Source organism: Thunnus maccoyii, chromosome 5 (genome assembly GCF_910596095.1).
Source record: "Thunnus maccoyii chromosome 5, fThuMac1.1, whole genome shotgun sequence".
NCBI classification, from domain to species: Eukaryota; Metazoa; Chordata; class Actinopteri; order Scombriformes; family Scombridae; genus Thunnus; species Thunnus maccoyii.
In genome coordinates, this window is record NC_056537.1 from 18,705,638 (window position 1) to 18,730,351 (window position 24,714).

Below are 24,714 nucleotides of genomic sequence, written 5' to 3' on the forward strand. Positions count from 1 at the left end.
TCCATGCAGTTGTAATACTCATTATAATTACTATAATACAGTTGTGTTACTAAATATTTTTTCTTCTGTTCTAATGTAGATTTGGACAAGTATACTGCTTATAAGCTACGTGTGGCTGCATCTACAGCTGTGGGAGAGAGCTCTCTGTCTGAGGAAGATGACATCTTTGTTTTCACCTTAGAAGACGGTGTGTACTGACAAACACAACAAACACAACGTTAGATAATGTATGACTGAAAATAGTGGTAGTAAATCTGTTGTGGATTAAAAGCTGTTTCACCTTGTTGAATTTTTGCTGGTGCCCAGCGTGTTTATTTGATCAAATTTACTATGTAGTTACTGAATTACCAATATTTAATTTGATGCCAGATCAGTTAGATTATTTGATTGTATTGCAGTTGATGACATTCAATAACATTTTATTCGGTGAAAGATCATTTGAACTTCCACTTATACTGCATATGAACCCTTCTGGGACTTCTCCTGTCTATCTCGTCCTCAGAACCGGACTCCCCCCCTGTAAACCTCACTGTGATAGACACCAGCCCCACCACTGCCACAGTGGTCTGGTCTTCACCAGAGAAGGCCAACGGGGTGATCCAACATTACATGGTCCTATATGAAAACGAATCGTATTCTGCTTTTAAGAACACTTCCTCTAACAGAGTCACCCTGATGAACCTGAAGCCATTCTCCTATTACAACGTGTCTGTGATGGCGTACACGCGTTACGGCAACGGAAACCAAACATCAGACACTTTATACCTATTGTCTGGAGAGGATGGTGCGTTAATGGATGCAACAGCCACAATAAATACACAAATATGATAACAATTCATATCATCATCAATAAAGCTGCATCCTCTTGTGTTTATTCCCTCTCCAGTCCCAGGTAGTCCTCCGTACAACCTCTCCTTTGAGTCAGTCAGTCCCAGTGAGGTGAATGTGACCTGGCAGCCTCCTCTGGTGCCTAATGGGATAATTACCCACTACAGCCTGGAGCTTTGGAATTCCAGTCACTACCTTAACCTCACCTCCCCAACCAACTACCTCCACATCACTCACCTGAGGAAGTATGCACACTACCGAGTCATGGTGCAGGCACACACACGTGTCGGGCCGGGAAACTACAGCAGCGAGCCGCTCAACATCACCACACTGGAGGATGGTGAGAGGGAAGGGTGGGGACAGAGGAAAGAAAAAAAGAGGGTTTGTTTTCACTTCCAGGAGACTGTACGATTGCATCATGACTGAGTTCGAAGGGGCATCTGATTAAATCTTACTTTCCTCTTGTCTTTTCCTCCTCGGTTACATGTCTCTGTTTCAGCTCATGCTAATGGTTTTACATTACAGGTACTCCATTCCACGTGCTACTCGTGCCTCCCATCAGGACTGAGAAGTCCAAACAGAATCATCACAACTAACCATTTATTCATTTTAGGCCAATATTCTGTTTCTCGCTGGTATGCTCCTGTGGGTCTTCTGAGTTCCTGATTTGTTGCAATTCTTTTTTAATCACTCTTAATTGGTTCGCTTTCTCCCTTGATGGGTGTTACACCTGTTTGTGTTACTGTACTTGTAAGTTTTTCTCCGGCATCTCAGCTCCAGATACACCTCCTCAGTTCCTCCGCACCAGGAAGCTGTCAGACTATGAAGTTGAGTTGTCATGGCAACCACCACTTGAAGCCAATTCAGACATACTCTACTACATTGTCAGAGTTTGGTGAGTTTTTAAATCTACTCAACAGTCCCCATTTGGAACAAATAGATTTAAAAAGAAAACGGAACACAATGCGACATTAATGGCTGCTCTCATTGTCAGGAATGAAACAACGGAGCTGTGGCAGAATGTAACAGAGACATCTGTGGTTATTAATGTGGACTCAGAAAGTCGTTACAATGCCTCTGTCTCCTGTTGGACTAGACTGGGAGATGGAGGAGTGCTGGTATACATCAGCTTTACCACCACAGATGCAGGTGCTAGAGAGTTTTTTGGCAGCTAACTTTATTATCCTCACATCCAAAATGTTTATTCACCATGCTTACTTATAATGTTTTTTTCTCTTCCTGAATATCTGTCTGTGTGTCTTTTGTGTCTGGCTTTCAGAGCCATTTGACCCCCCACAGAATGTGACTTTTGCAAATGTGACCGCCTCCTCTGTCACCTTGCTGTGGCACCCACCAACCGAGCCCAATGGAATCATTGTACGCTACACCATTTACTACAGCGACAATAACACTGTGACTGAGCAGGTGAGACGCATATAGAATATACAGGCAGGTGACATTTCTCCTCAGCTCTATGAAGCATTCTAGTGTCCTTCAGGTCCACGTTTTGGTTTTACAGTCAGCAACTCTACTGTTTTGCTTCTGTGTCTTTGCTTTCATTGACCTTGTTTTCCAGTTGCTGCAGAGAGCTGTTTTCAGCTAAAAAGCTCTGATAAAGTCACTTTACACTGCATAACTAGTCAGACAAAGTTAGCAACAAGCTGGTGAACTGCTGAAGAACTGGTGGAGACTACACAGAAGCCAAAATGAGAGTGAATATTGGACTTACATTCATCAGATGGACCCTGACTCCAAATGAATGCTAATGCCATGCCTGCTGGATGTATAAATAGCTAAGTAATACAGATAACTAGTAACTAATTACCTACATGCCGTATCAACTTTATGAGGTGATACAATGTCAGTGTTGTGTTTACAGCTTATTTCCCTACCCCTAAGTAGCAAAAAAAGAAAATTGCTTTTAAAAAAATGCATAAATGAGTGGAGAAACATAACAAATGCAGAAACTTTCTGGTGGCTCATGATGGACCAACACCTTGTTAAGACACTTTATTGTAGTATTTCCTTTAATTTGTTCTAATGTGTGAAAGTAACCCCCGTCACTCTTTTTCCTCCATAGAGGGTTCCCGTTTCAGACTTACCTGTCCCTGGCTCTCCTGATTCAGCCCTCTCCCACACTCTGACTGGGCTGATTGGGGGCACTAACTACACCATATGGATGACCTCCAGCACTGTACAGGGGGACGGAGGGGTCCAGAGCGAGCCAATAACCTTGTTCTTACCTGAGGACGGTCAGTCAGACACACACACACTGAAACACAAGTATACATACACCAACTGAAATTAGACAAAGTGAATAAATACACATAAAATGCCACATGTTAAGCCAAATAATTATTATATACTCAGATTCAGATTCTCACTGGATGGCAGATCTGCACACTTTTTTCAAAACTCTTTAATTTCAAATGAAAATTACATAAAAACTCTGCGATTAAAGATGGTAACTTTCAGCCTGTTAGTGAAAGGAGATAACTGTCAGTCTAGCAAACTGGCTCTATTTTTGTCCGCCTGTGACACTGTTCCTTGAAGACAACCAGTTTGTGTTTCCTTTTACTAAGCACGACGAAAGTTGTGAAGTATTAGAAACATTGAGAAAAAATAGGAAAGAGAGAGCAGAACCGTTGACATGACGTGCTTTGATAAGTTCATCTTGTGCTCATGCTACAGTTGCATTGTTGCGATGGATACCAACATTTGCATGTACGCATATAATATGTAGTTGTGCACGTGTCTTTCTGATATCCTCAAGGAGAGAATGAAGTGTATATAAAATTGATATCTTTGTTTTTATGTGATTTTGGGAAAAATGGTGCAGACAGCCGCCATAGTAGATGTAGTCACATAAAGTACATATTTGTGTGTAGTGATTTTGTTTTCTCGTTAACATTTTGCTCGTTAAGTATTCTCTGTCTCTGATTGATAACTGCTCATACTGACTCTGTATCTCTACCTGTGCTCTAGCTGCTCCACTCTCAGCCAAGCACCGGACCTCCAGGGCACCTTATCTCTCCCGCACAGCCAAGCCCAGCTGGGGGTCACACCCCTGGGCTCAGACCCACACACACACACCTGGCCCCTCACATCCACTCATTCATCTTATGGATCTCTCAAGTTTTATCTCCCCTTTTCCCCTTCATCTCCCCCCTTTTTCTACACTGTATACTATGCTGCTTTGTGCATTCTGACTGAGTTATTTTCAGATGATGAACAGTAAACACAGGTGTGAACAGGATGAGTATTTTCTCTTCAGCCTCTTTCAATCCCAAGGTTTTCAGTATGTGAGTTTCCCTCCTGAATGCCTGAATGTTTTTGAATCGGCTGATAATTTTTTAGGATACTGTCTCTTTGACTGTCTGCTGTTCTATTTTATTTTGCTGTGTTTCTTTTTTGCTGAAGTGTTTTCATGCCATATTTTTCCACTTGACGTGCTGTTGTTGAGTGTGTTCATTACGACAATGCTGCCAATGATTATGACAGTGCTTGTGACACATGGTGATAATGATGATGATGCCAATTGGTGTGCTGCTCATTTGAGTATGGTTGATTTATGCCCTTATTTACTGACTCACAGTAAAATGAACTCAAATCAAAGTGTTGTCACTGGTAGTTAATAATAGTAACCACCTGTCTCCTTTTCCAGTGCCAAGTGACTCAGTGCACAACCTGACGGCTCAGATCTTCAGCTCCACTGCCATCATTATCAGCTGGGACCCTCCCCTGGAGCCGAATGGCCGTCCCCACTATCTGCTCACCTTGCAGGAAGCTGGCATCCCCCCAAACTTGCCCAACCAAGCACCCTCAGCTCTCAACAAGACCATCAAGCATATCACCAACGACAATGTCTTCCTATTCACCAAACTCAGGAAATATTTTCCTTATGTGCTGACTGTTACCCCGGCAACTGGAGCTGGCCCTGCCTACAACCATACCAGCACAATGTACCTGAGAACGGATGATGACGGTGAGTTCATGAACACAAACATTCACTTATGAAGTATGGTTCATGTATCTGTCATGACATTCACATGTGTGTGGATGTGTTTCTCTTTAGTTCCTAGTTCTTCTCCATTGCTGGTGTCCACCAGGAACCTTTCATCGTCCTCCATCGCAGTGGTCTGGCAGCACCCTCTGGAGGCCAACGGGGAGATAACAGAGTATACCCTCATGCTGTTTGGCCCAGGGGGATCCAACACAACACAGACGCCCAACACCTCATTCATCCTCACTAACCTACTTCCATACACAGCTTACAACCTCACTGTCACAGCTGCAACGCGTAAAGGCTCGGGGCCTGTTCTGCTGCTGCTGCTGCACACTGATGAAGGAGGTTAGTTTGAAAGCAGGTTTAAAATCCCTCTAAGATCCAAATGAGGTAGTGTTTATTTATGAAACAATGGGTGTGTATCTACTGTCTGTTTCAGTCTATCTTCTTCTTTATCTGCCTATTTCAGGCCCTATGTCCCCTCCTTATAACCTGACTATACACAACCACACAGATGTCTCTGTGTGGCTAAGCTGGGAGCCTCCTCTGGAGCCCAATGGAGTGGTGATACAGTACGGCTTTAGGATCCAAGACCTCATCACACACACCGTCACACACCGGGTACTGTCAATTTCACACACCAAAAGCTACTCCACAATAACAACAACACACACACACACTTGAACACACTCCAGAGACCCACTCAGTGAAAGTACACACTGTCACACTGACGGTAGCTCCAATTTCACACTCCAGATACCACTCAGCAATAACATTATACTTACACACGCATGCACATATGTGTGTTGATACAATAAGACATCCAGTAATCAGGATTGGATGATTTAATCTCCTCTGTGTGATGTTTTTATGTGTGTGTGCACAAATGTAGAATTCCTCTGGTCCGTCAACCACAGAGTATCTAACAGGCTTCAGGCCTCATAGCTCCTACGAGATCAGTGTTTACAGTTACACCAGAGTGGGCCATGGGAATCAGTTCAGCAGCCCTGTGACCTTCACCACTAAAGAGTCAGGTAAAGTACACACTGTCTACACACAAGGGACGTAACACTGATTTAGTTCACTTCATTTAATTTGTAAGAACTTAAAAGGGGGGGGGGCACTGTGGCTCAGGAAGTAGAGTGGATCGTCCACTAATCATAGGATTGGTGGTTTGATCCTTTGCTCCTCCTGTCTGCATGTCAAAGTGTCCCTGGTTCAATGTCCCTGAACCCCAAATTGCTCCCAATGGGCAAGCCAGCACCTTGCACAGTAGCTTGCTACCATTGGTGTGAGAGTGTGTGTGTGAATGAATGAATGAGCTGCAAAAAAAACCCTGTAAAGTGTTTTGGACAAAAGCGCTACATAAATGCAGTCATTTAAAAGACAGGAATAAAAAAGGTTGAAACACACAAGGGTTAATGGCAGCAACCAATCCAATTATGCCAATTATATAAAAAACGAGCAAATAATTCAAATATATTTATCCATCTATACAGTTATTTTTTTGGTGTAAACTTAGAGCTGAGGTTCTTTTGACAAAGGGATGTAAACCAGCAAATAAATGAAAAACTTAAAACACTTTCAATGAAAGAAGTATAAAACATTGTCATTATTCTCCCATCAACTCCAAGGAAAGGTAATGTTCATAGGCAGTGGAGACGCTGCTGAGACTTTTTCACAATAACATCTGAATATCATTGTGAAAAAAAGCCCAGCAGTTATACTTAATTCAAATATAAAACAAGTAGAACACAGTTCCCCCCAGGTACAGTGGAGTGGGTTGTTACAGCAGAGTTGCTGGCTATACAGCCAAGAAAATTAAAGGCGGTAATGGTTGTCTCTGAAAATTACAACAAGTTCAAGATAAAGCTAATTTGTCTTGTTTTCATGTAATAAATGTATCAGTATTTCTAGTCACAAATCTGTTAAGTCTGTCTGCAGACTGCAATTTTTTTTAAAAAAATGTAATTTTCAGTAAGGCAGAATCCTGTGTGTCTTTTTTTCAGCTTGTGTAAGGAAATAACTATAGATAAAAACTGAAATTTAATTTGGTTCTTTTCTCCTACAGTGGACAGTGAAGAATACTAACTAAAACTAATTCTGGTGCAACAGCATCACTGTCTCACTTCTCTCTCTCTCTGTCTGCAGTGTCTGATGCTGTGGGGAACCTGTCTTGTTCAGGAGTGGGCTGGGATTCAATTCAGCTATCATGGGAACTTCCAGCCAACCCTAATGGGCAGATCCTATTTTATGAGATTCTAGTGGAGGTAGACTTGCAGTCCTTCACACTTGAGGCCCACACACCAGAGTACACAGTGACTGGGCTTTCACCAGACCAGGAGTATGCACTCACTGTGGCTGCAGTCAACTCTGCAGGACCTGGAGACAGAATGAACTGTACTGCTTCCACTCTTTCCGAATCAGGTAGTCAGTCTTATTGTAATTATTGTAATTGTCATTTTGCAATTGTAGACACAGCTTACTATCTAATAGAAGCTACTCGTGGTGAATTCAAAGAATTGCTCATTTTAATACAGAACGAAAACAACCCTCTGTGTCTCTCCTACCAGTCCCAGCTGCTCCTCGCTTCCTCAACATATCTCAGGTCACCCCTAACAATGTGACACTTCAGTGGGCTCCACCACTCTCCGTTCCAGGCCTGCTGAAAGAGTACCACATCATTGCACAGCTGCTTTCAACTGTTTGTGAACCAGACGTCCTAACTACTGCACAGCCGGCCTTAGAGGACGAACCGAACCCGGACTGCGTGGACTCTAATGTAACCGTCTCAGTGACTGCTTCAGATGCCACTGAAGGGAACCAGAGCGTCACACTCCAGTCCCTGGCTAAATACAGATACTACCGCTTCAAAGTGGCTGCTGTGACAAACGCCGGAGTTGGAGAATATACACGCTGGAATTATGCACGCACCCTTGCTGGGAGTAAGAACATCACAAAGATTGTATGACGTTTCTGTGTTTGCACTTGAGGGTTGGCGGTTAGCCAGGACACAAGGAGTAATATTTGACAAATAAGTCTGTGATTTTTTTCCAGGTATGCCGTAAAAAAAAGTATACAAGTTGTTAAATAGTATTTTTAAACCCATCTAGATTGATGTTTCATTAATAAATTGGGCCTCTGGTGTCTCCATTACAAGACCTAAACAAACACAGGTATGATTGAGCAGCATCACTCTCACAGGTATATAGTAAATCAGTCATGTTATCATGGAGGATATTTATCTTGCGTTAAAGCAAGTTGTATTGCTTTAACAAGTAGTAATGTGGCATTTTAAGATGTTAAAAGAATGTTTACACACACAATATCTTAATGCATTAGAAACTAGCAGCAATCACCATCAAGATCACCACATCTTCTTGTTTTTTTGGTCTTGCAGTAGTTCACATTCTCATAGCACTGTAATACTGCCCTCGACTTCCTGTAATGCAATCTTTTCTCTTTTTGAACCCTTTTGCTACTCTTGTTATTAGGAGAAGTAGTGTTATTAGTATTATTACAAATTCATTTGTCAATCGAATTTTAAAGAATATGCAAACCATGAAAGACACAACTAATTTGAGGCACTTACCTCAACGTAGACTGAACCCTGATCAGATGCAAGAGCCATATAAGAGCAACACAGCCATGAGTCAACAGGGGTTGTGCCTACCGGTTCCAGCAAATGGCATGTTAACATTGGTGTGATAACATAACAATATTTTTAAGATGTTATCACTTAGTGTGTAAAGATCTTACTTGATGTTTATCCCTCAGACCCTGATGTCCCTCCCCGTGACCTAAAAGTGACCCCCACCGCCAACAGCCTTCGTGTTGCGTGGGACGCTCCAGCTGTTCTCTCTGGACCAACTTCGTATCTTGTGCAGGTCAACTCACTGAGTTACATTAGACACATACACAAATATAAACACAGTTAGATCTGTTCTCAGAACAGATCAGTATGTTATTTTAGGCAGAGTTAGCAGTAGTATCTCAAAAGCTGATTAACATATGATGTAGCAGAATGCACAAAAATGACTCCAACTGTGCTCACGTATCCACACAAGACACAAATATTAAATATTTCCATTGACTGTGCTGGTTATTTCAGGTGGATGGTCCTGGTTTGAACCACTCAACAGTCCGGGCTCCAGGAGAGTTGACGACTGTTGTGGTGACAAACTTGACTGCTTTCACCCATTACTTTGTGACTGTCACCGCCTTCACTGGTCCAGTGGAGCATGCTGCCAGGGATGGGAAGGCCATTGGGCCTATTGACTTTCAAACACTGGAGGAAGGTATGCGGAAAAATCTTTGAGGGCCTATGACAGCTGATGCCCATCCTAAAATAAATCTACATGTAGTATCTCTTATTTTTCCTATATTATACTCTCTACTCTGTCCCCAGAGCCCAAAGATCCACCCAAGAATGTGATCATATCAGTTATACCAGAGGAGGTGAACCGTGTAAAGGTTACTTTCACCCCCCCAGAGGAGCCCAACGGAAACATCACTGCCTATTTTGTGTACATCTATGAAAAGGAGCAGCTGGTCAAGAACATCAGCCTTAATATCACCCAAAGAGACCATAACATGTTGACTGCTGTCATCGAAGGCCTAAAGGGAGGTCACAGCTATAGTATACAGGTGAGGAGCACACACATACTGTATATCTCACATACAGGTGACACACACTCATTTGGAGCTCCCAAATTAACCCTTCCTGGGCCAAAACACAGATGAGCTTTTCCTTGTTCAAATAGCTGTTTTCTTTACTTGAACCCATATCTTGACCATCTCTCTCTCTCTGCTGTTTTACTTCCTTCTATTTATCTGTTTCTAGATTTCAGCCAAGAACGGGGCTGGGAGGAGCCCACCCAGCGCACATGTGCAGATAACAACAGGGATCAAAGGTTCAAGTCTCTCTTTTTGTGTGTGTGTGTGTGTGTGTGTGTGTGTGTGTGTGTGTGTGTGTGTGTGTGTGTACGTGTGTGTACAGTGTTTCTCTATTTTGTTGCAGCAGTGCAGCATAGATGCAAGACAGAGAATTGCTACTGCACAGTATTAATGCTCAGTACAACAGTATACAAGCCTGAGTTATTCTGACACATCAAATGTAACTCAGTAATATCATGAGATCTGTGTGGATGTTATAGAGACACAGTTTTTCTGTGACTGTGACTGAGCAGCAGCCTATTTGTCATGTTTTATAAATACAACAGACAAAAAACACATCTTTACACATACTGTATCACACCACAACCTCTGTGTGTGTGTGTGTGTGTGTGTGTGTGTGTAACTGTGTGTTCATACGTTTGTGTGTTCCAGCCCCGGCCAAGCCAACCCAAAGACCCCAGGCAGTGCTGGGCCATGGAGGGGTTGCCATGGTTACCCACAGGAGTATCACCATCCGCATGCCTGCCTGTTTCTATAGTGACGACAATGGACCAATCACAAAAATTCAGGTCATCGTGGCCGAGTCAGGGGGTATGACTCTTCAAAAACACTGATAGATGTCACTTTTAGTTGAACATGCTTGGCTATTTGTCCTGTATGCGCTTTAAACCTCAAGTAGAATTTTGTTTTACAGTATGTTACTGTGTCTTAAGCTCACAAAAGACAAAATATAAGCAGAAATCGAAGGGCTTAATGTAAAGAAATTTTACTCATAATTTTACTCTACCTTGCTAACTTCCATCCTGTCACAGTGAAGGACATCGTGAATATGACCAGCTGGAAGAATGCGTTTTTTCATCGCCCTGCCCCTTACCTGACTGACAAGGGGTTCCCCAACCCGCCATGTTTGGGGAACGGGGCATCACGCAAGGACACACACGTCAGAGAGGGTCGCAGTGTGTCTGGAGACAGCCGGCCCCTGGTGAGGCACAATCACACTACGTCAGGAACATACGTGATCGGAGAGAGTGATGCCTGTATGGAGGAGAACAACACTGACACTTTCTGTAATGGACCCCTGAAGCCTAACACCGTCTATGTGTGAGTACACCACAGGCACACTCAGTTCAACAATACAACTATTCAAAAATATTGAATGTACAGTTTATGCTTTGTAGAAAATATAAAGCTGAAACTGGAGTGATGTTCCATATTCATCAGGTTTAAGTTCAGAGCCACTAACATCAAGGGCCAATACACAGACTCTGAGTACTCCGAGCATGTCAAAACCAAAGGTATTTATATTCAACACTGTATAACTTTACATCAAAAATTTTATAACATGATCTGTAACTTCTCTTTGCGTAATACTGTCCATTTAGTCTCCTCTCCTTCTCTCTGTAGTGGACGGGCTGTTGACCAGAGAAGAACAGATCATTATGGGTGTGCTCCTCTCCTTCTTCTTGGCTGTGTTACTCATCATTATCATCTGTGGATCAGTCAAGTAAGACGGCAACAGGCATTCATTCATTTACCCAAACACTGCATTGATCCTATTTACTATGAAGACCAAGTACTCATGCAGGAAAGAACATATCATCTGCAAATTCTTTTAACCCTTTTTAAGTTTCTGTTTTTATAAATTCTAATTCTGTCTTTATCAAATTATTAACTAATGTGTTTGACGTGTTTTTCATCAAATGTTAGGATCCATCAACGCAAGAAGGAGGGCGGGACTTATTCACCCAGAGAAGCAGAGATCATTGAGACCAAGTATAAACTGGATCAGCTTATTGCTGTGGCAGATCTGGAGCTGAAACAAGAGAAACTCAACCGGTCAGTGTCCAGAATGTTTCATTTTAATCTAAGTGTCGATTTACCTGATACAACACACATGTTTTTGAGCTGGGTGCACACTGCATGACTTCAGGCTTGATTTAGCTGCTTCATACAAAGTTTTAGTCAACATGACAAAAACCTCTTTGCCGCAGCCAACTTGATTTGCACTCCTGTCAGCACAAATCATCAAGTGTTGTAGAGTTTGTGCAGAAAATAGAAGCTGCAGCACCACGAAACAACACAGCATCATTGTGGCTTTATAGTTTCCCCTCAGTTCTCTGCAGAAGTCATGCTGTCTGCTTCTCTACAACCATCCTCTCCTACATACTCAAGGGCCCCTTCTGATTTTGGCACAAACAAGTGCACAGATAATAAATGCTGCAAGCTGCTCTCCCTTCTCATGCTGCAATTTCGCATCAGCTAAGAAACAAAGTCACATTTTGTGTTAGCTTTGGTGTATCGAGATCACTGACGGCTGATGAAGCGAGAAACTACAGGAAAGAAAAGTTTTAATATGAGTGGAAGATTTTTTTTTTTTGACAGCAATTTTTATTCGCCAATATAAATAGACATCAGCATTAGAACAACCAATAAGCACGTAAAGCTTTCTGAGCACCTCCCCAACATTGGAGAATGCCATCACCCACACAACAACAAAATAATAAGAGAAACCAAAAATAGAGGGTTCCATGTAGGTGTAAAACTGGCTGTCTTCATATACACATATAAATAGGAACTGAATGAAAAGGAACATTATAAACATAAAACCCACATGTGAGGAGATGGATAAATAAAAGTGCTCCCACCTAGCAGATAACTGTCCCTTAACCTTTACTGTGTGTAAAAATAACATAACTGCCCTGCTTGAGCAAATATTTGCCTGCTTTATTAAATATCACTATATTAAGTATCAGTTACCTGTTCCTGAAAAGGGAGGCAGTTCCTGGGATAATGCCGTCTACTTATTTTAGCTATCACACTATTTTAAGAGTAGAGATCTGATGTTTTTGACAGTTGCATGCTATGCTCCGCATTAAGCTGCCCCCGCTGTCTTTTAAGTTCAAATTGCTGTCGTTCCAGCGGTACGCTGCTCTGTTGTGACCAGAATCTCTTCATGACTTGAACAGTGAGCTGAGATAAAGTAACACTTACGCTTGCCACTTGTCACCGATTTTCACAAATAACTTTCCCTTTCACGTGCAGACACATGCATTGACTCACCCAGCCTGCTTGTGCCTTTGCTTTTCTCTCACCGAGCACTTTTCTCTCACCAGGTATTCTTCCTTCTTCTTTAGACGGAAAGAGATATATGTCATCCAGTAAGTTGGGCTTTTGGTGTGTGTGTGTGTGTGTGTGTGTGTGTGTGTGTGTGTGTGTGTGCGTGTGCCACTTTTTCCTGTGTGTATCATTTGGTTGCATCACTGTGTGTGTGTGTGTGTGTGTGTGTGTGTGTGTGTGTAATCATCATCATCATATTAACTGTATGAGCTTGTGTTTAATCATCCATTTGTGTTGTTTATCAAACCTCTGGTGGAGGTCGACAGTCGAATGAATCGATGATGTTAGTGTTTTTCCTCCGGTGTGCTCCTTTGCCTCCATCACTGACAGGCAGCTATTGCAGAGCTGTGCTGACACTCTTCTGCTTGAGACCATTTTAATTTGTTTACCCAACTCGCTATCTCAAAATTGCTTGGAAGGCTTAGAGGTTTTAGGGGGCACAAATGGTAAGCTTTATCGATAGCTTAGGATCAGTAATGCAAAGAAACAGCAGCCACAGGGGAGCAACCATGTTTATTTGTTTATTTGTTAAATTGGATCCCCTTGCACTTCATTCAAGTTTACTGCTGTTCACGTATTCCTTTTAGACTGAAACATCAAAGTCAGTCTGTCACAGTTAAATCAAAGTGGAATTGATTAAAGATATAACATGGTTGAACCTCCGTTGCTTAACATACTGTACTCTCTGTAACGAGGATCATTTCTGCTCTCATGAATAAAAATACCACAGTGGGAGTTGTGATTATCGAGTTAATTTGTTTATTTTGTTTGATTTTTGCCATCTATTTTTGTCCAGGCTGCTCAGCTACAGGAAATCACTCAAGTAAGTCATCCTGCATAAATAATGTGAATATGCACACAGTTGCTACAGCATAGATCTGCATGTTCTGTGCTGCTCAGTAATACGTGTTGTAGCCTAAGAATACATTTACAGAAAATAGCAAATTGTTGTAGAGTTTTTGTACATTTTTGTCTGTTCCTCACATTCTGTCTTTTTCTCTCCCGGCCTCTCTGTCAGGCCTGTCAACAAGAAGTCTTTTCTACAGCATGTAGAGGATCTGTGTGCCAGCGACAACTCCAAGTTCCAGGAAGAATTTGCGGTAAGTGACCCTAAAATCTGAACCTGAAACACATGTTTGTGTATTTATGTGAATACAGATGTGTTGCATTGTACTGTATCTCCTCAGGAGCTCCCAAAGCTGCTGCAGGACCTGGCCACCACAGATGCTGACCTGCCCTGGAACAAATCCAAGAACCGCTTCCCTAACATCAAACCTTGTAAGTAAAACTGGGAATAAACTTAGTTAAGTCAGCCAAAACGTGATATAGTAGACCTCCCTTCCAAAAAATAATTTTAAAAAACATCAGTGAGTCACACTGTGGCACTGGGTGACATGTTTCTTCACTACCATGAACGAGGGCACCGTAGTTTAATTAATATCACGTATACTGTCCTGCTGCCCCCCGGAGCACCAAGTGTCCCCAGCAAATGCAGTATTTACTCCTGTTTTCTAAAAACTGCAGAGACCAGCTGTTTTAGGAAATTACTGACCCCTTTTTAAAAAAAAATTAAACTATATATTTGTCAGCTGTTTTTAAAGATTGCTGTCTTCAGTAGAAACAAACGGCCTTGGGACTGAGAGCCACAGACAGGCTGGGGAAGTGAAAATAAAATATAGAATACCAGCAAAAATATGCCTCAAAATAATGATCAGGTTGAAAAATTGCTTCCACAGTTATGATATATGATGACATAGCAGAAATATCTCTTTGTTGTAGCTCTAATATAAGCTACATATGGATTTCGCCACAGCTTGCACAGCTGCATTTCACATTTTTCTACCACAGTCCTCTCTTCTCTGTGCTGTGTCTAGATAATAATAACCGTGTGAAACTGCTGTCAGAACCAGGCACTGCGGGCTCTGACTACATCAACGCCAGCTTTGTCTCAGTGAGTACCAGCTATCGGCTGCTAAAAGCCGACACACATTTATTGCAAAGTAGAGGAGTTTATTCTGGATATTTCTCAGTTTCTTTCTGATTCTGTCAGATAGATAGATATATTTAGAGGTTTTCCTCCCAATTTTGGGGGGAAAATCCTCGTCTGTGTTTACATTTATTGTAGAAATTAAGGTTTGTTCCTCAGTTAATAACCTTTATTTATTTATTTCATTTTTTGCAATAGTGTATATAATGTATATTACACATACAAGCCTCTCTTTCTCTCCGTCTGTCTCCCAAGGGCTACCTGTGTCCCAATGAATTCATAGCCACCCAGGGTCCTCTGCCTGGGACGGTGGCTGACTTCTGGAGGATGATCTGGGAAACGGGAACGCGCACCATCGCCATGCTCACGCAGTGTTATGAGAAAGGCAGAGTGCGTCATGAGAGATTTGTTATAAAACACCACTAGTTTTGGCATTCAGAGGACAGACTGGGCTCAGTTTTGGGCTCTATTACTACTCTGTCACCAGGAGGGTTATATCTGCTACGAATCTAATGTGTGTGTATGTGTGTGACATTTCAGATTCGGTGTCACAAGTATTGGCCAGAGGACAACAAGCCAATGTCAGTATTTAGCGACATTCTAATCTCAAAAGTGTCGGAGGAAATCCTTCCTGACTGGACTGTCAGAACCCTGAAAGTAGAAAAGGTAACTAACCTAATAACTCGAAAAGTAAATTTGTTCTTCACTAATTTGCCATGTTTCCATCTAACTGAGTAATACAAAAGAAATTAAATGTGACTCAGTGCTTTTTGTTCTGCAAGGTAATGGGCCACCAGATGTTTTACAGGCAAACCACTTAAAGAACGATTGATTCCACTCTCATGTCTGACAGTGGTATCAATCTTCTCATCTAACTCTCAGCAAAAAAATTAATGAGCGTTTTTCCCAAAATGATGAACTATTACTTTAAGAATCATTGTGCAGAAAAATCCTTCCCTCCTCTAGCACACAGAGAAATCTTTTGGAGTCCTGAGTACATTTGAGTAAATTATCTGCAGTCTGTTACAGTCATGTTTTTTATGTTAATGTAATTAGAAATATAATGTAATAGCTGAATTCCTCTCTGCAGCACGGGCACTACATTTTGGTTCGCCACTTCAACTACACATCATGGCCTGAACATGGGGTCCCAGAATCCTGCAGCACTTTCATCAAGTTTGTCAAAGCTGTCCGAGCTCACAGGCATGACAACACCACTATAGTGGTCCACTGCAGGTACTGAAGCCCCTCAGTGTTAGTATATATACACTGCATGAATTATAGTATTATAATGTCCTTAACAATTAAACTATTTTATTCTGTTTTTGGTGATTAAATGGAGTTTCATATCAACAAAGTCCATCACAAATAGCTCCTTTTGTGCTTAACCCTCAAGGGGGACATAAACATGTCAGTTCCTTTGGTTGTAATGGAGGAGCAGACAGTATAATGGTGTTTTCTTCTCTCACTGTTCCCTCAGTGCTGGTGTGGGCAGAACAGGTGTGTTTATTGCTCTTGACCACCTCATTCAGCACGTCAGAGATCACGACTTTGTCGATATTTACGGTCTTGTGGCTGAACTGCGCAGTGAGAGGATGTGTATGGTACAGAATCTGGTTAGTACACTTTAAATAAAATGCTATATTCTATTTCTGTGGTTGAAATTTACAACCAAGAGAGAATAAACAATCATACAGTGTTTCTTGTTAAGTTGTTCCAGTACACTTGAGAATCATCAAAGACTCACCAATAGCAGTGTAGTTGTCCCACTTTTTACTTCATGCCCTGCTGTGATCCCATTCCCACAAGGAAATATTTGGAAAATTCTCGTTTTGACAAAGAGAATGATCTGGCAATAGATTAAATGTATACTGAGCAGGATTCCCCCTCTTGAAAAAACATGAACCTATCCTAAAATTACCCCTCTTATTCATCGCTTTTGGACTGCTGGTGTGTGTCTGAGTGCCTGTGTGGACTCTCTGCCTTGTGCCAGTGCCTCCTCATAGTTTTATTGTTTTATCTTCTCTGGATGTTCCATACATTTTTTTGAAATTCAACATTTTGGCTGTAAGGTTTGAGCATGAAAGAGCAGCTTCCAACCTGTGAGAGCTTGATTCTTTGAGACAGCAGTGTTCAGTGAGCCAGATAGCTACAAGGCCATCATTCAGATCAGTTGTTTTATAAAAATGTTACTCACAAACATCATCGCAGAGATACTGGAGCACTGTTACTCTGCAGGCAGCTTTAAACAAGCCCACGGGTTGACTATATTATCTAAAAAAAACAAAGGCAAATATTAAAGTTATTATAAGTGAGTATCAGAAGTACACTTCTAGTTCAGGTTTCCTGCTGTTCCCACGCAGTTTTACAATGAAATGCCAATGAATGACAATTAAACAGAGCAATTCAGATGTGTTCACTTACATTTTACTTCCAAAAAAGTTAGAGATAACTTAGAGATGACTGAATTAAACTAGGGATCTGTTAAAACATCTGTAGTAGTGTTGCTTGCCTTGTTGGACTTCAAAAATTATGTCACCAAATCACACAATAGAATGAATAACTGATTTCAATAAAATTAATGTTGAACTCTCATTATTATTTAAGGCATTTAGTCCTTTAGTAGACAGAAGAGAGCTGACAGGAAATGAGGGGAAAGAGAGATATTGGTGATAACATACTACAAAGGTCTCTAGTTGGACTCAAAACCAGGAATATTGCCAGAACATGGTTAACTTTGACCCCTGAGCAACCAGAACACCCCTGAAAAAACCCCACATTATTTTAAGGCTTAATAATACCACACCAAAGGAATTAAGATGATCATTTGCTCAGCGTATGGTCTGTTCAAAATAACACTTGAATCATCAGAAAGGTACAATATTTTTCAATGTGTTTGTGTGTCAGGCCCAGTACATCTTCCTGCACCAAAGTACCCTGGAACTTCTAAACAACAAAGGCAACAGTCAGTCCATCTGGTTTGTCAGCTATTCTGCTCTGGAAAAGATGGACTCCCTGGATGCCATGGAAGGTAAACGACATATACAATAAACACACACACACACGCACACATACACTCAGAAAACCACTCCCCACGGCACAGAGCTCACTCCACATTCTTCTCTCCAGGTGATGTTGAACTAGAATGGGAAGAGACTACTATGTAAAGACTGACTGAGGGACACCCTTGCCAGAAGAAGAGTGTAATTTTCGGCGTCGTTTGGAGGCGGCCTGCGCACAGACCCTCGACACGAGCGCCTCCATCGTGAAAGGCTAGAGGAGGGAGGAGGAGAAACAGGAGGTTAACAGCACAGTCTGAACTGAGTGGTTTGTCAGTCGACTAAGACTATGTTACTCCACTTCAACCCACTTCTCAGAGTAATCCTCGCTTCAATGAACCTCTTGTCCACTTGTTTTCAAAGAGAGGGAAGGAGACAGAGACAAAGCATTTCAGAAACGACGGGGATTAAAAAGAAACGGTGAGCCGACTGAGAGCTCTTACATCTGTAAGCCTAAAGGTACCCTGCACAAACTGATTTCACTGTGTATTGTAATTACTGTATTATAATGATATCCTCTATGTTTTTGTAAGATAATTTATTCAGCCAAAGCGGTGTTTTTTTTCCCATCTCTTTGTAATCCTGCCTGTGTCGAGGTGTTTTTTTTGTTTTTCCTTTCCTGAGAGTGATTTTCAAAAAAAAAATAAAATCAACTTGTATTTTTTCTGGCTTTGATACTTAACAATAACACATTTGAGACTCTCTTAGATCAAATGTTGGCACTGTGACATTGCAATATGAAATTACAAATTATGATATTGCTCCCATGGAAAATTATGCACTCCAAATAGTGCATAAACACACACACACACACACACACACACACAAGTGCAGACTCACTGCAACACACAGATTTCCACATGTCAGATTCAATATTGCTTTGGGTCGGACCTCATCCTCTAATGAATGACTTCAGACCCAGTGTGCTGGGGGGATACAGGAACACCCGTGTAGACTGATTTCCCATAAGCTCCTTCATTCCACCTTCGTACTTGCACACCTGGTGCAAATTCATTCATTAGAAAAGCAGACAGTGCTACAGACGCAGGTAATTTAAAGACAGTACAGACAGACAAACAGTCCGAGAGTAAAAACTACTTTTATTCTTTCATTCTCTTCAAACAGAAAAAATTAGAAATATTCCATTAGTAAACATGTTGATCTTTAAGAAACCTCCTTATAGAAATATTGTGAGGGTGCAAAGATTAATGACAGTGCTCCACAGTGAGGATGCAGATTGGTGCGTCTCCATGACAACCACGGAGAAGAAGGGTAAAGGGGGGGTGGGGTCGGGCAGAAAGGAGAGAGGAAGTAGAAAGGGGGAGAAAATGACATCAATCAACCAAACATGCCCTGACAATAATGATACGAACATATAATCAAACTCCTCCCGTGTACTGTAAATTAAAAAAGCAAAAAATAAATATCATGCTGTATAGTACAAGTCAGTCAGAGTTTACAGTAAACAAAGCAAGGTTGCTGACTTGAGTAATCGAGCAGTTCCTAAGGTGAATCTAAGCTGGATTTGTTGTTGCTTTGGCAGCTATGTTCGTGTTTGTGTGCGTCAGTGTGTGTAGTTGTGTATGTGTTCATGAGCATGTGTTCACCTGTGTGTGCATATACATATATATATATATATATATATATATATACTGTGTATGTGTGCGTGCATGACCTGTGATTTACTGTACGTATTCACCAATACAGCATAGCCCTTTACACACCCTAACAGGTGACACAGCCATCTCTTAATAATCCTGTAATAATATGACATGGTAATTAAATGATTAATGTAGATCTGTAATAATATCAGTGTGTGTTACCATGGTAATTGGAGTATATTCTATAAAAGCTGCCTGTTTCCTGTCTCTCGTAGCAGTAGGATTTAGGACACCCCCTGATATTAAATGTGAATAATAATAACTATAATAACTATATCCTTTTTTTCTCTTTTAAACTAGATCTTCTCTGTACAAATACATACGTAGATACATACACTGGGCAAACCAATCACTTTTTTCAGAATAAATCTATATTATCTATTTACAATATATCCAATATATTCTGTGGTGCAAAAGGTACAAGACGTGTTCGGTGTGTCTCAGTTGGATGATTTGTGATCTGCTGTACAAACTGGCTTGAGCTCGAACCACCGACACGGGACAGACAGACAACATGGTGATGAAATCAATTATTATTTCATGGACATCTTCCGTTTTCCCCCTGATTTAACATTCAGTAAAGGAATGCATCTCTGGTTATATAATATATTCAGTGTGCAAGGGAAAAATATGTGAGAAAGGGATGATGTTTTTGTAAGGTGACCTTGGTCTACCCTGTGTGGAGCCGTTTTTATTCATTTTTAAACTAAAGCTAGACTTTTCCAGGCAGATATATTGCCTAAATCCAAAGGTAACAACAATATTCACACTAGATAATCCATTAGGAGTTAATGTACAAGGGGAGAAAGGGGTTCATTAGCCTTGTTTTGGATGAATTACCAGCCCTACCCACTGCCACCCTTGAGTAAGCAGATTGAACACACAGTACACAAGCACACGGCTCTCAATACAACTCAAAGGTGCAGATATCATATGTTATAGTGCAGCAGATCCTTTCCTGAGCTCTGTGAGAGCAAAACGCCACAGAATCAGGGCAGTCACACACTATTGTGAGGATACTTGCTCGCACGAGTTCAGCAAAACTCACAAGAACAGCAAATGAAGCACAGAAAAATATGATTGTCGCCGGGATATGGTTTCAGGTTAGTTTAGCAAGCAGCAACATCCTTGCATACTACATTATACTGTACATGACAGGGTAGAGATGTTAGAGCTTTTCCTGCACCTCCTTCCTCAATCATACCGATTTTCTTTTCCCTAGAAAATGAAGGAAACAAATAAACTGGTAATCTTATTTCTTCACATTTATGCAGAGATGAGCAAAAATGATGGCAGTGTGGAGAAGCTAGTTTAACTGTGCTGAAACTGTTCCTTTCTGAGTGTGTTATCTAGTACTGAAAAACGTAGACCAAACAAAGAGGTGTGAACATAACATCAAAACCCTGAAAGTAAACAAAACAGAGTTTTTTTTTCCTTCATATTTAAAGCAATCCAATGTTCTTTCAGGGCTGCCAGAGTTTGCTTTTCTGACAGAAACACATTTGTTGAGCAGGTGACATTTAAAAATGCAAAGTCACAAGATCTCTTAAAGAGTGTGAAATCTAGACAGACAACACAATCATCTACCGGGTGATGTACGGCTGGAGACAAAAGAAAGAAGAAAAGTTGTCTTTCAAAAATGGCATCAAAACTACTCCATGTTCAAAAACACCACCACTCAGTTACGACTATGAATAGATTCTTGTTGGTTTCCTTTTCCTTTGTCCCTTGATTCAACTTATACAGTATATCCCTATTTTTTTTTTTTTTGCTATACTTTTATCTTACCCTTCAAAGTGAGTCGACTAGTGCTCCAGCAAGTGTGTGTGTGTCCGGGTGTGAGGGTCATGTCTGGCCCCCAGGGCCCACAGAGTAGTCAATGATTCAGACAATGCTGCGGGAGCCACTGGAGTTGCGCCTGCGGGTGAGAGGCATGGTGTGGTGGAGGGGCAAGGGTGAGTCAGGGGGGCAGAACTGGTGGGGATGGTTGTACGGGGGAGGGGGAGGCGGCAGCGGGGGCTGAGGGCCGTCTCCCTCCCTGACACGCACAGGTGTCGACATGGCCGACTGGATGAGCTGGTGGGTGGCCGGGCCTTGGCTGAGGAAGGCCTCCATCCGCCCTCGTCCACTCTGATCCACGACGATCACCTTGACGATCTGCTGACACTGGATGAGTGTTTCTGGGCGTAGCTCCCCGGGCTGAACGGGACTGAGCAGGGCGGGCGGCGCAGCCAGGGCCAGAGGTGTGGACTCAATGCTGGGCTGGCTCAGTTGATAGGTCTGCAGCCTGTTGTGAATTGACACCTAGTTTAGGAACAGTCAGAGAACGCATGAGGAGTTACCAGCCTGAACGCAGCCTCTACGCAGCCCTCTGGTGTGTTACGCACATGGGCATGCAGGCATGCAGGTAGGTAGTATGCAGAGCGAGCGCATGCAAAATATACACACACTCTCTTTTTCTCTCAATCATGTTTCACATGATTTACACTTCCATTTTTACATACACCAGCCCAGAAAGAGAAAAGGGTTGCAGGGTAAGAGGAGATTTTAGAGATCATGGTGAGAGAGTTGGGATTTTATGTGTGTGTGTCTGTGTGTGTGCGAACATGGTCAATGAGTGGCAGAATGAGAAGCTAAAAGATAAAGGGAGTGTCAGGAGAGGAGAGAGGTGACACCGAGGGCGTGGTGTCTCCCTAACACAATTATTTACAACTCTAAAGGACTGACTGAGAGGTAGGAGAGAGAGGAGAGAAACGGGCAAAGGAATTAAACCAAGAGAAAACTGGAAGGAGGAAACAACTTCTATCACTAAGCTTAGTTAAAGGAAGGGCTGGTTTTACAGAAACACACACACCCAACACAGTGTTAACGGTATCAAGCTTATCTGGCTTTGTAGATGGTATTCTAGCAGCCAGCCAGGCTTATGGTGGCTCGCAAAAGGCTTATACAATAAGGCTGGTAAGCAGCAGCTGATGAAAGAACGGATGCTGTATAGGGAGTGGAGTGGCTGCTGATCCACTCATGAGGCACAGAAAGAGACTGTTTGTAGCACCACTACAGCAGACTCCTCTCAGTGGCCTTTGTATCCTTGGCTGCATAGTGGAGATGCGCCTCAGGCGGAGCTCTTTTAAAGCAAAGCATAAAGCAGACTTTCTTTTCAGGATGAGGCAAAGTCCCTGTCTAACTGCACACACCCTCACATACAAAAACCACACCCACAGATCTAAAGACGCAGGCACTTACCTCAGGGAGACAAGAGTGATTTTGGCACTCACCTCTACTGTATTGTTGTTGCCTGTTTTATCATACACATCCTGTTGGCCTGTGGGGAGAAAAAGCTCTATATGTAAGTCAAGAGGCAGATTTCAACTATACAGAATGACAAAGATCAAAAACAGTTTTTCATACAGGGGACTGTCATTTGCTTAAAGGAATAGTTCAGCATTTTGGAAAATATGCTTACGAGAGTTAGATAAAAAGATTGATACCACTCTTATGTTTGTACGGTAAATATGAAGCTATAACTAGCAGCCGATTAGTTTAGCTTAGCACAAAGACTGGAAACAGAGGGAAACAGCTAGCCTGGCTCTGTCCAAAAGCAACAAAATCCGCCAACCGGCACCTCTAAAGCTTACGAATTAACACTCTTATCGCTGGTTATTGGACATCATCACGGTGACCCCATAAAACTATACCTTCTCATTTTACACTTCAGTTTTTGTACTGATTAAACAAAAGAGATATAACCTGTTAATTAAAGTGTGGTGGGTTTTATTCATGCACCTCCTCTATGAACTGATATGTCTATTTTCTAGATTCCCGTTAGTGATATATGCATTGTCATGACTAATACATAGTGTTTTATGCATTTTATGCCATGTGGGCAAAATCAGCACCTGAGGGAGAGCCGTGTCCTGTGTGTGTGTCCACTTGCCCGCCATTGGTGTGTATGCTGTGTGGCTGGATGCCTTGTTGCCTCTCCAATTCCCCTACAACCCAAGAGAGAGAGGGTGCAGCCAGCTGTATACAGTATGTGTGCATTTAATTTGCATTTGTTGAGATGTGTGTGTGCTTTTTTTCTTACACTGGATGTGTATCTGCTCCATCTCATTGACCTCAGCGATGGCCTCTCGGAGCTCCTCTGCAAACTTCCTGAGCTCCTCTCCGCTTGGGGAGCAGAAACTCACCAGCTGCTTCTTCTCTGAGGTAAATGGGCTCAGCATGGTGATGCCATGGGCGTAATCTGATGAGGAACACAGACAAAGAGAACTTTGATTCTAAAAAGGGATGCAGGATGTGGATCTTTCATAACACTTCAGTGTTGCCATTTTTACTTCAGTTTCTCTTTCACGAGACGATGCTAATAATACTTGCACAGACTCATACTTTGAGGCTAATGGCCAAATGTGTTTTTGGCAGCATTAGCTTCTTGAACACTATAAGTGAAGGCCATATATATTAGGAAAATCATACATACTGGTGATCATTAGGGAAAACTTTTTTCTCTTTGGTGACCTGAAGGTAATTTAAAGGATGATTTCACAGATTATTCAGGTAGAATTATAATTTAATTGAGAAAACCTAACTTTAACAAAACAGTACATTGTGGTGTCAGACCTGTCAAGATTCATTCATAAATCAATAAATCACACCGCTGTGTTTGAACTCAAAGTCTACATTATGGGGACTTGGATCAACTAATTGTTGAAAATATAATTTCTATCTAAGAACTCAGATGATGAATATTTTTGTTTGACCTGGTACTGCAGACCAAAAAATACTTCAACTTGATGGGGCAGTGAAAAATCGGCACTTGCCTATGAGTTGAGTGGTACTTTATCTCTGTAATTTCTAGATGGATGTGTGGTTAAAATACTTTTAATAGCAAGTAAAAAAGCTATTATGAGGAGTTGGGGGTTGAGGTAGAGTACTCCTGGACCAATAGTTAGTAATTGTGAAAGAAAAAATGTTAATGGGAAAAAATGATGCAAATCTTGAAATTACAAGAAGCACAACTGAATGAAAAATGGGACAAAATTGATGTTATACAAGTCTCAAAGTGAAATTGCCGAAACCAATTTTTTATTATTTTTAATATTAAATAATCATAATAATATTAAATCTGCATCAGAATTGGGTTGTTCTGGGTATCGTACAGAT

The 24,714-nt window shown here is 41.6% G+C and overlaps 2 protein-coding genes across 6 annotated transcripts in view; one reads left to right on the forward strand and one right to left on the reverse strand.

Annotated features, from left to right (window-relative positions):
- The window catches only part of ptprq (protein tyrosine phosphatase receptor type Q), a 37,961-nt gene extending 19,404 nt beyond the window's left edge, over positions 1 to 18,557 (forward strand). The window contains exons 31-63 of the mRNA XM_042411927.1: positions 80 to 187; positions 503 to 784; positions 887 to 1,168; positions 1,603 to 1,723; positions 1,823 to 1,977; positions 2,108 to 2,253; positions 2,909 to 3,080; positions 4,493 to 4,813; positions 4,904 to 5,179; positions 5,304 to 5,455; positions 5,727 to 5,868; positions 6,986 to 7,261; positions 7,408 to 7,779; positions 8,612 to 8,721; positions 8,946 to 9,132; positions 9,243 to 9,481; positions 9,678 to 9,747; positions 10,163 to 10,321; positions 10,543 to 10,831; positions 10,952 to 11,025; positions 11,135 to 11,234; positions 11,438 to 11,566; positions 12,844 to 12,888; positions 13,644 to 13,670; positions 13,866 to 13,947; positions 14,035 to 14,125; positions 14,722 to 14,798; positions 15,090 to 15,224; positions 15,375 to 15,500; positions 15,925 to 16,070; positions 16,315 to 16,450; positions 17,742 to 17,865; positions 17,964 to 18,557. Coding sequence (XP_042267861.1) covers positions 80 to 187; positions 503 to 784; positions 887 to 1,168; positions 1,603 to 1,723; positions 1,823 to 1,977; positions 2,108 to 2,253; positions 2,909 to 3,080; positions 4,493 to 4,813; positions 4,904 to 5,179; positions 5,304 to 5,455; positions 5,727 to 5,868; positions 6,986 to 7,261; positions 7,408 to 7,779; positions 8,612 to 8,721; positions 8,946 to 9,132; positions 9,243 to 9,481; positions 9,678 to 9,747; positions 10,163 to 10,321; positions 10,543 to 10,831; positions 10,952 to 11,025; positions 11,135 to 11,234; positions 11,438 to 11,566; positions 12,844 to 12,888; positions 13,644 to 13,670; positions 13,866 to 13,947; positions 14,035 to 14,125; positions 14,722 to 14,798; positions 15,090 to 15,224; positions 15,375 to 15,500; positions 15,925 to 16,070; positions 16,315 to 16,450; positions 17,742 to 17,865; positions 17,964 to 18,001 — 5,189 coding nt within the window. The 3' untranslated portion in view covers positions 18,002 to 18,557. The remainder of the gene's footprint in view (positions 1 to 79; positions 188 to 502; positions 785 to 886; positions 1,169 to 1,602; positions 1,724 to 1,822; positions 1,978 to 2,107; positions 2,254 to 2,908; positions 3,081 to 4,492; positions 4,814 to 4,903; positions 5,180 to 5,303; positions 5,456 to 5,726; positions 5,869 to 6,985; positions 7,262 to 7,407; positions 7,780 to 8,611; positions 8,722 to 8,945; positions 9,133 to 9,242; positions 9,482 to 9,677; positions 9,748 to 10,162; positions 10,322 to 10,542; positions 10,832 to 10,951; positions 11,026 to 11,134; positions 11,235 to 11,437; positions 11,567 to 12,843; positions 12,889 to 13,643; positions 13,671 to 13,865; positions 13,948 to 14,034; positions 14,126 to 14,721; positions 14,799 to 15,089; positions 15,225 to 15,374; positions 15,501 to 15,924; positions 16,071 to 16,314; positions 16,451 to 17,741; positions 17,866 to 17,963) is intronic.
- A 948-nt stretch (positions 18,558 to 19,505) lies between these two features.
- The window catches only part of iqsec3b (IQ motif and Sec7 domain ArfGEF 3b), a 34,807-nt gene continuing 29,598 nt past the window's right edge, over positions 19,506 to 24,714 (reverse strand). For 3 of the 5 annotated variants that reach the window (XM_042411409.1, XM_042411410.1, XM_042411406.1), the window contains 4 exons: positions 23,639 to 23,797; positions 23,451 to 23,543; positions 22,830 to 22,876; positions 19,506 to 21,858 (listed from right to left, as the gene is read on the reverse strand). In XM_042411409.1, coding sequence (XP_042267343.1) covers positions 21,439 to 21,858; positions 22,830 to 22,876; positions 23,451 to 23,543; positions 23,639 to 23,797 — 719 coding nt within the window. In that variant the 3' untranslated portion in view covers positions 19,506 to 21,438. The remainder of the gene's footprint in view (positions 21,859 to 22,829; positions 22,877 to 23,450; positions 23,544 to 23,638; positions 23,798 to 24,714) is intronic. The other 2 variants (XR_006096190.1, XM_042411408.1) reach the window with 2 other exon arrangements.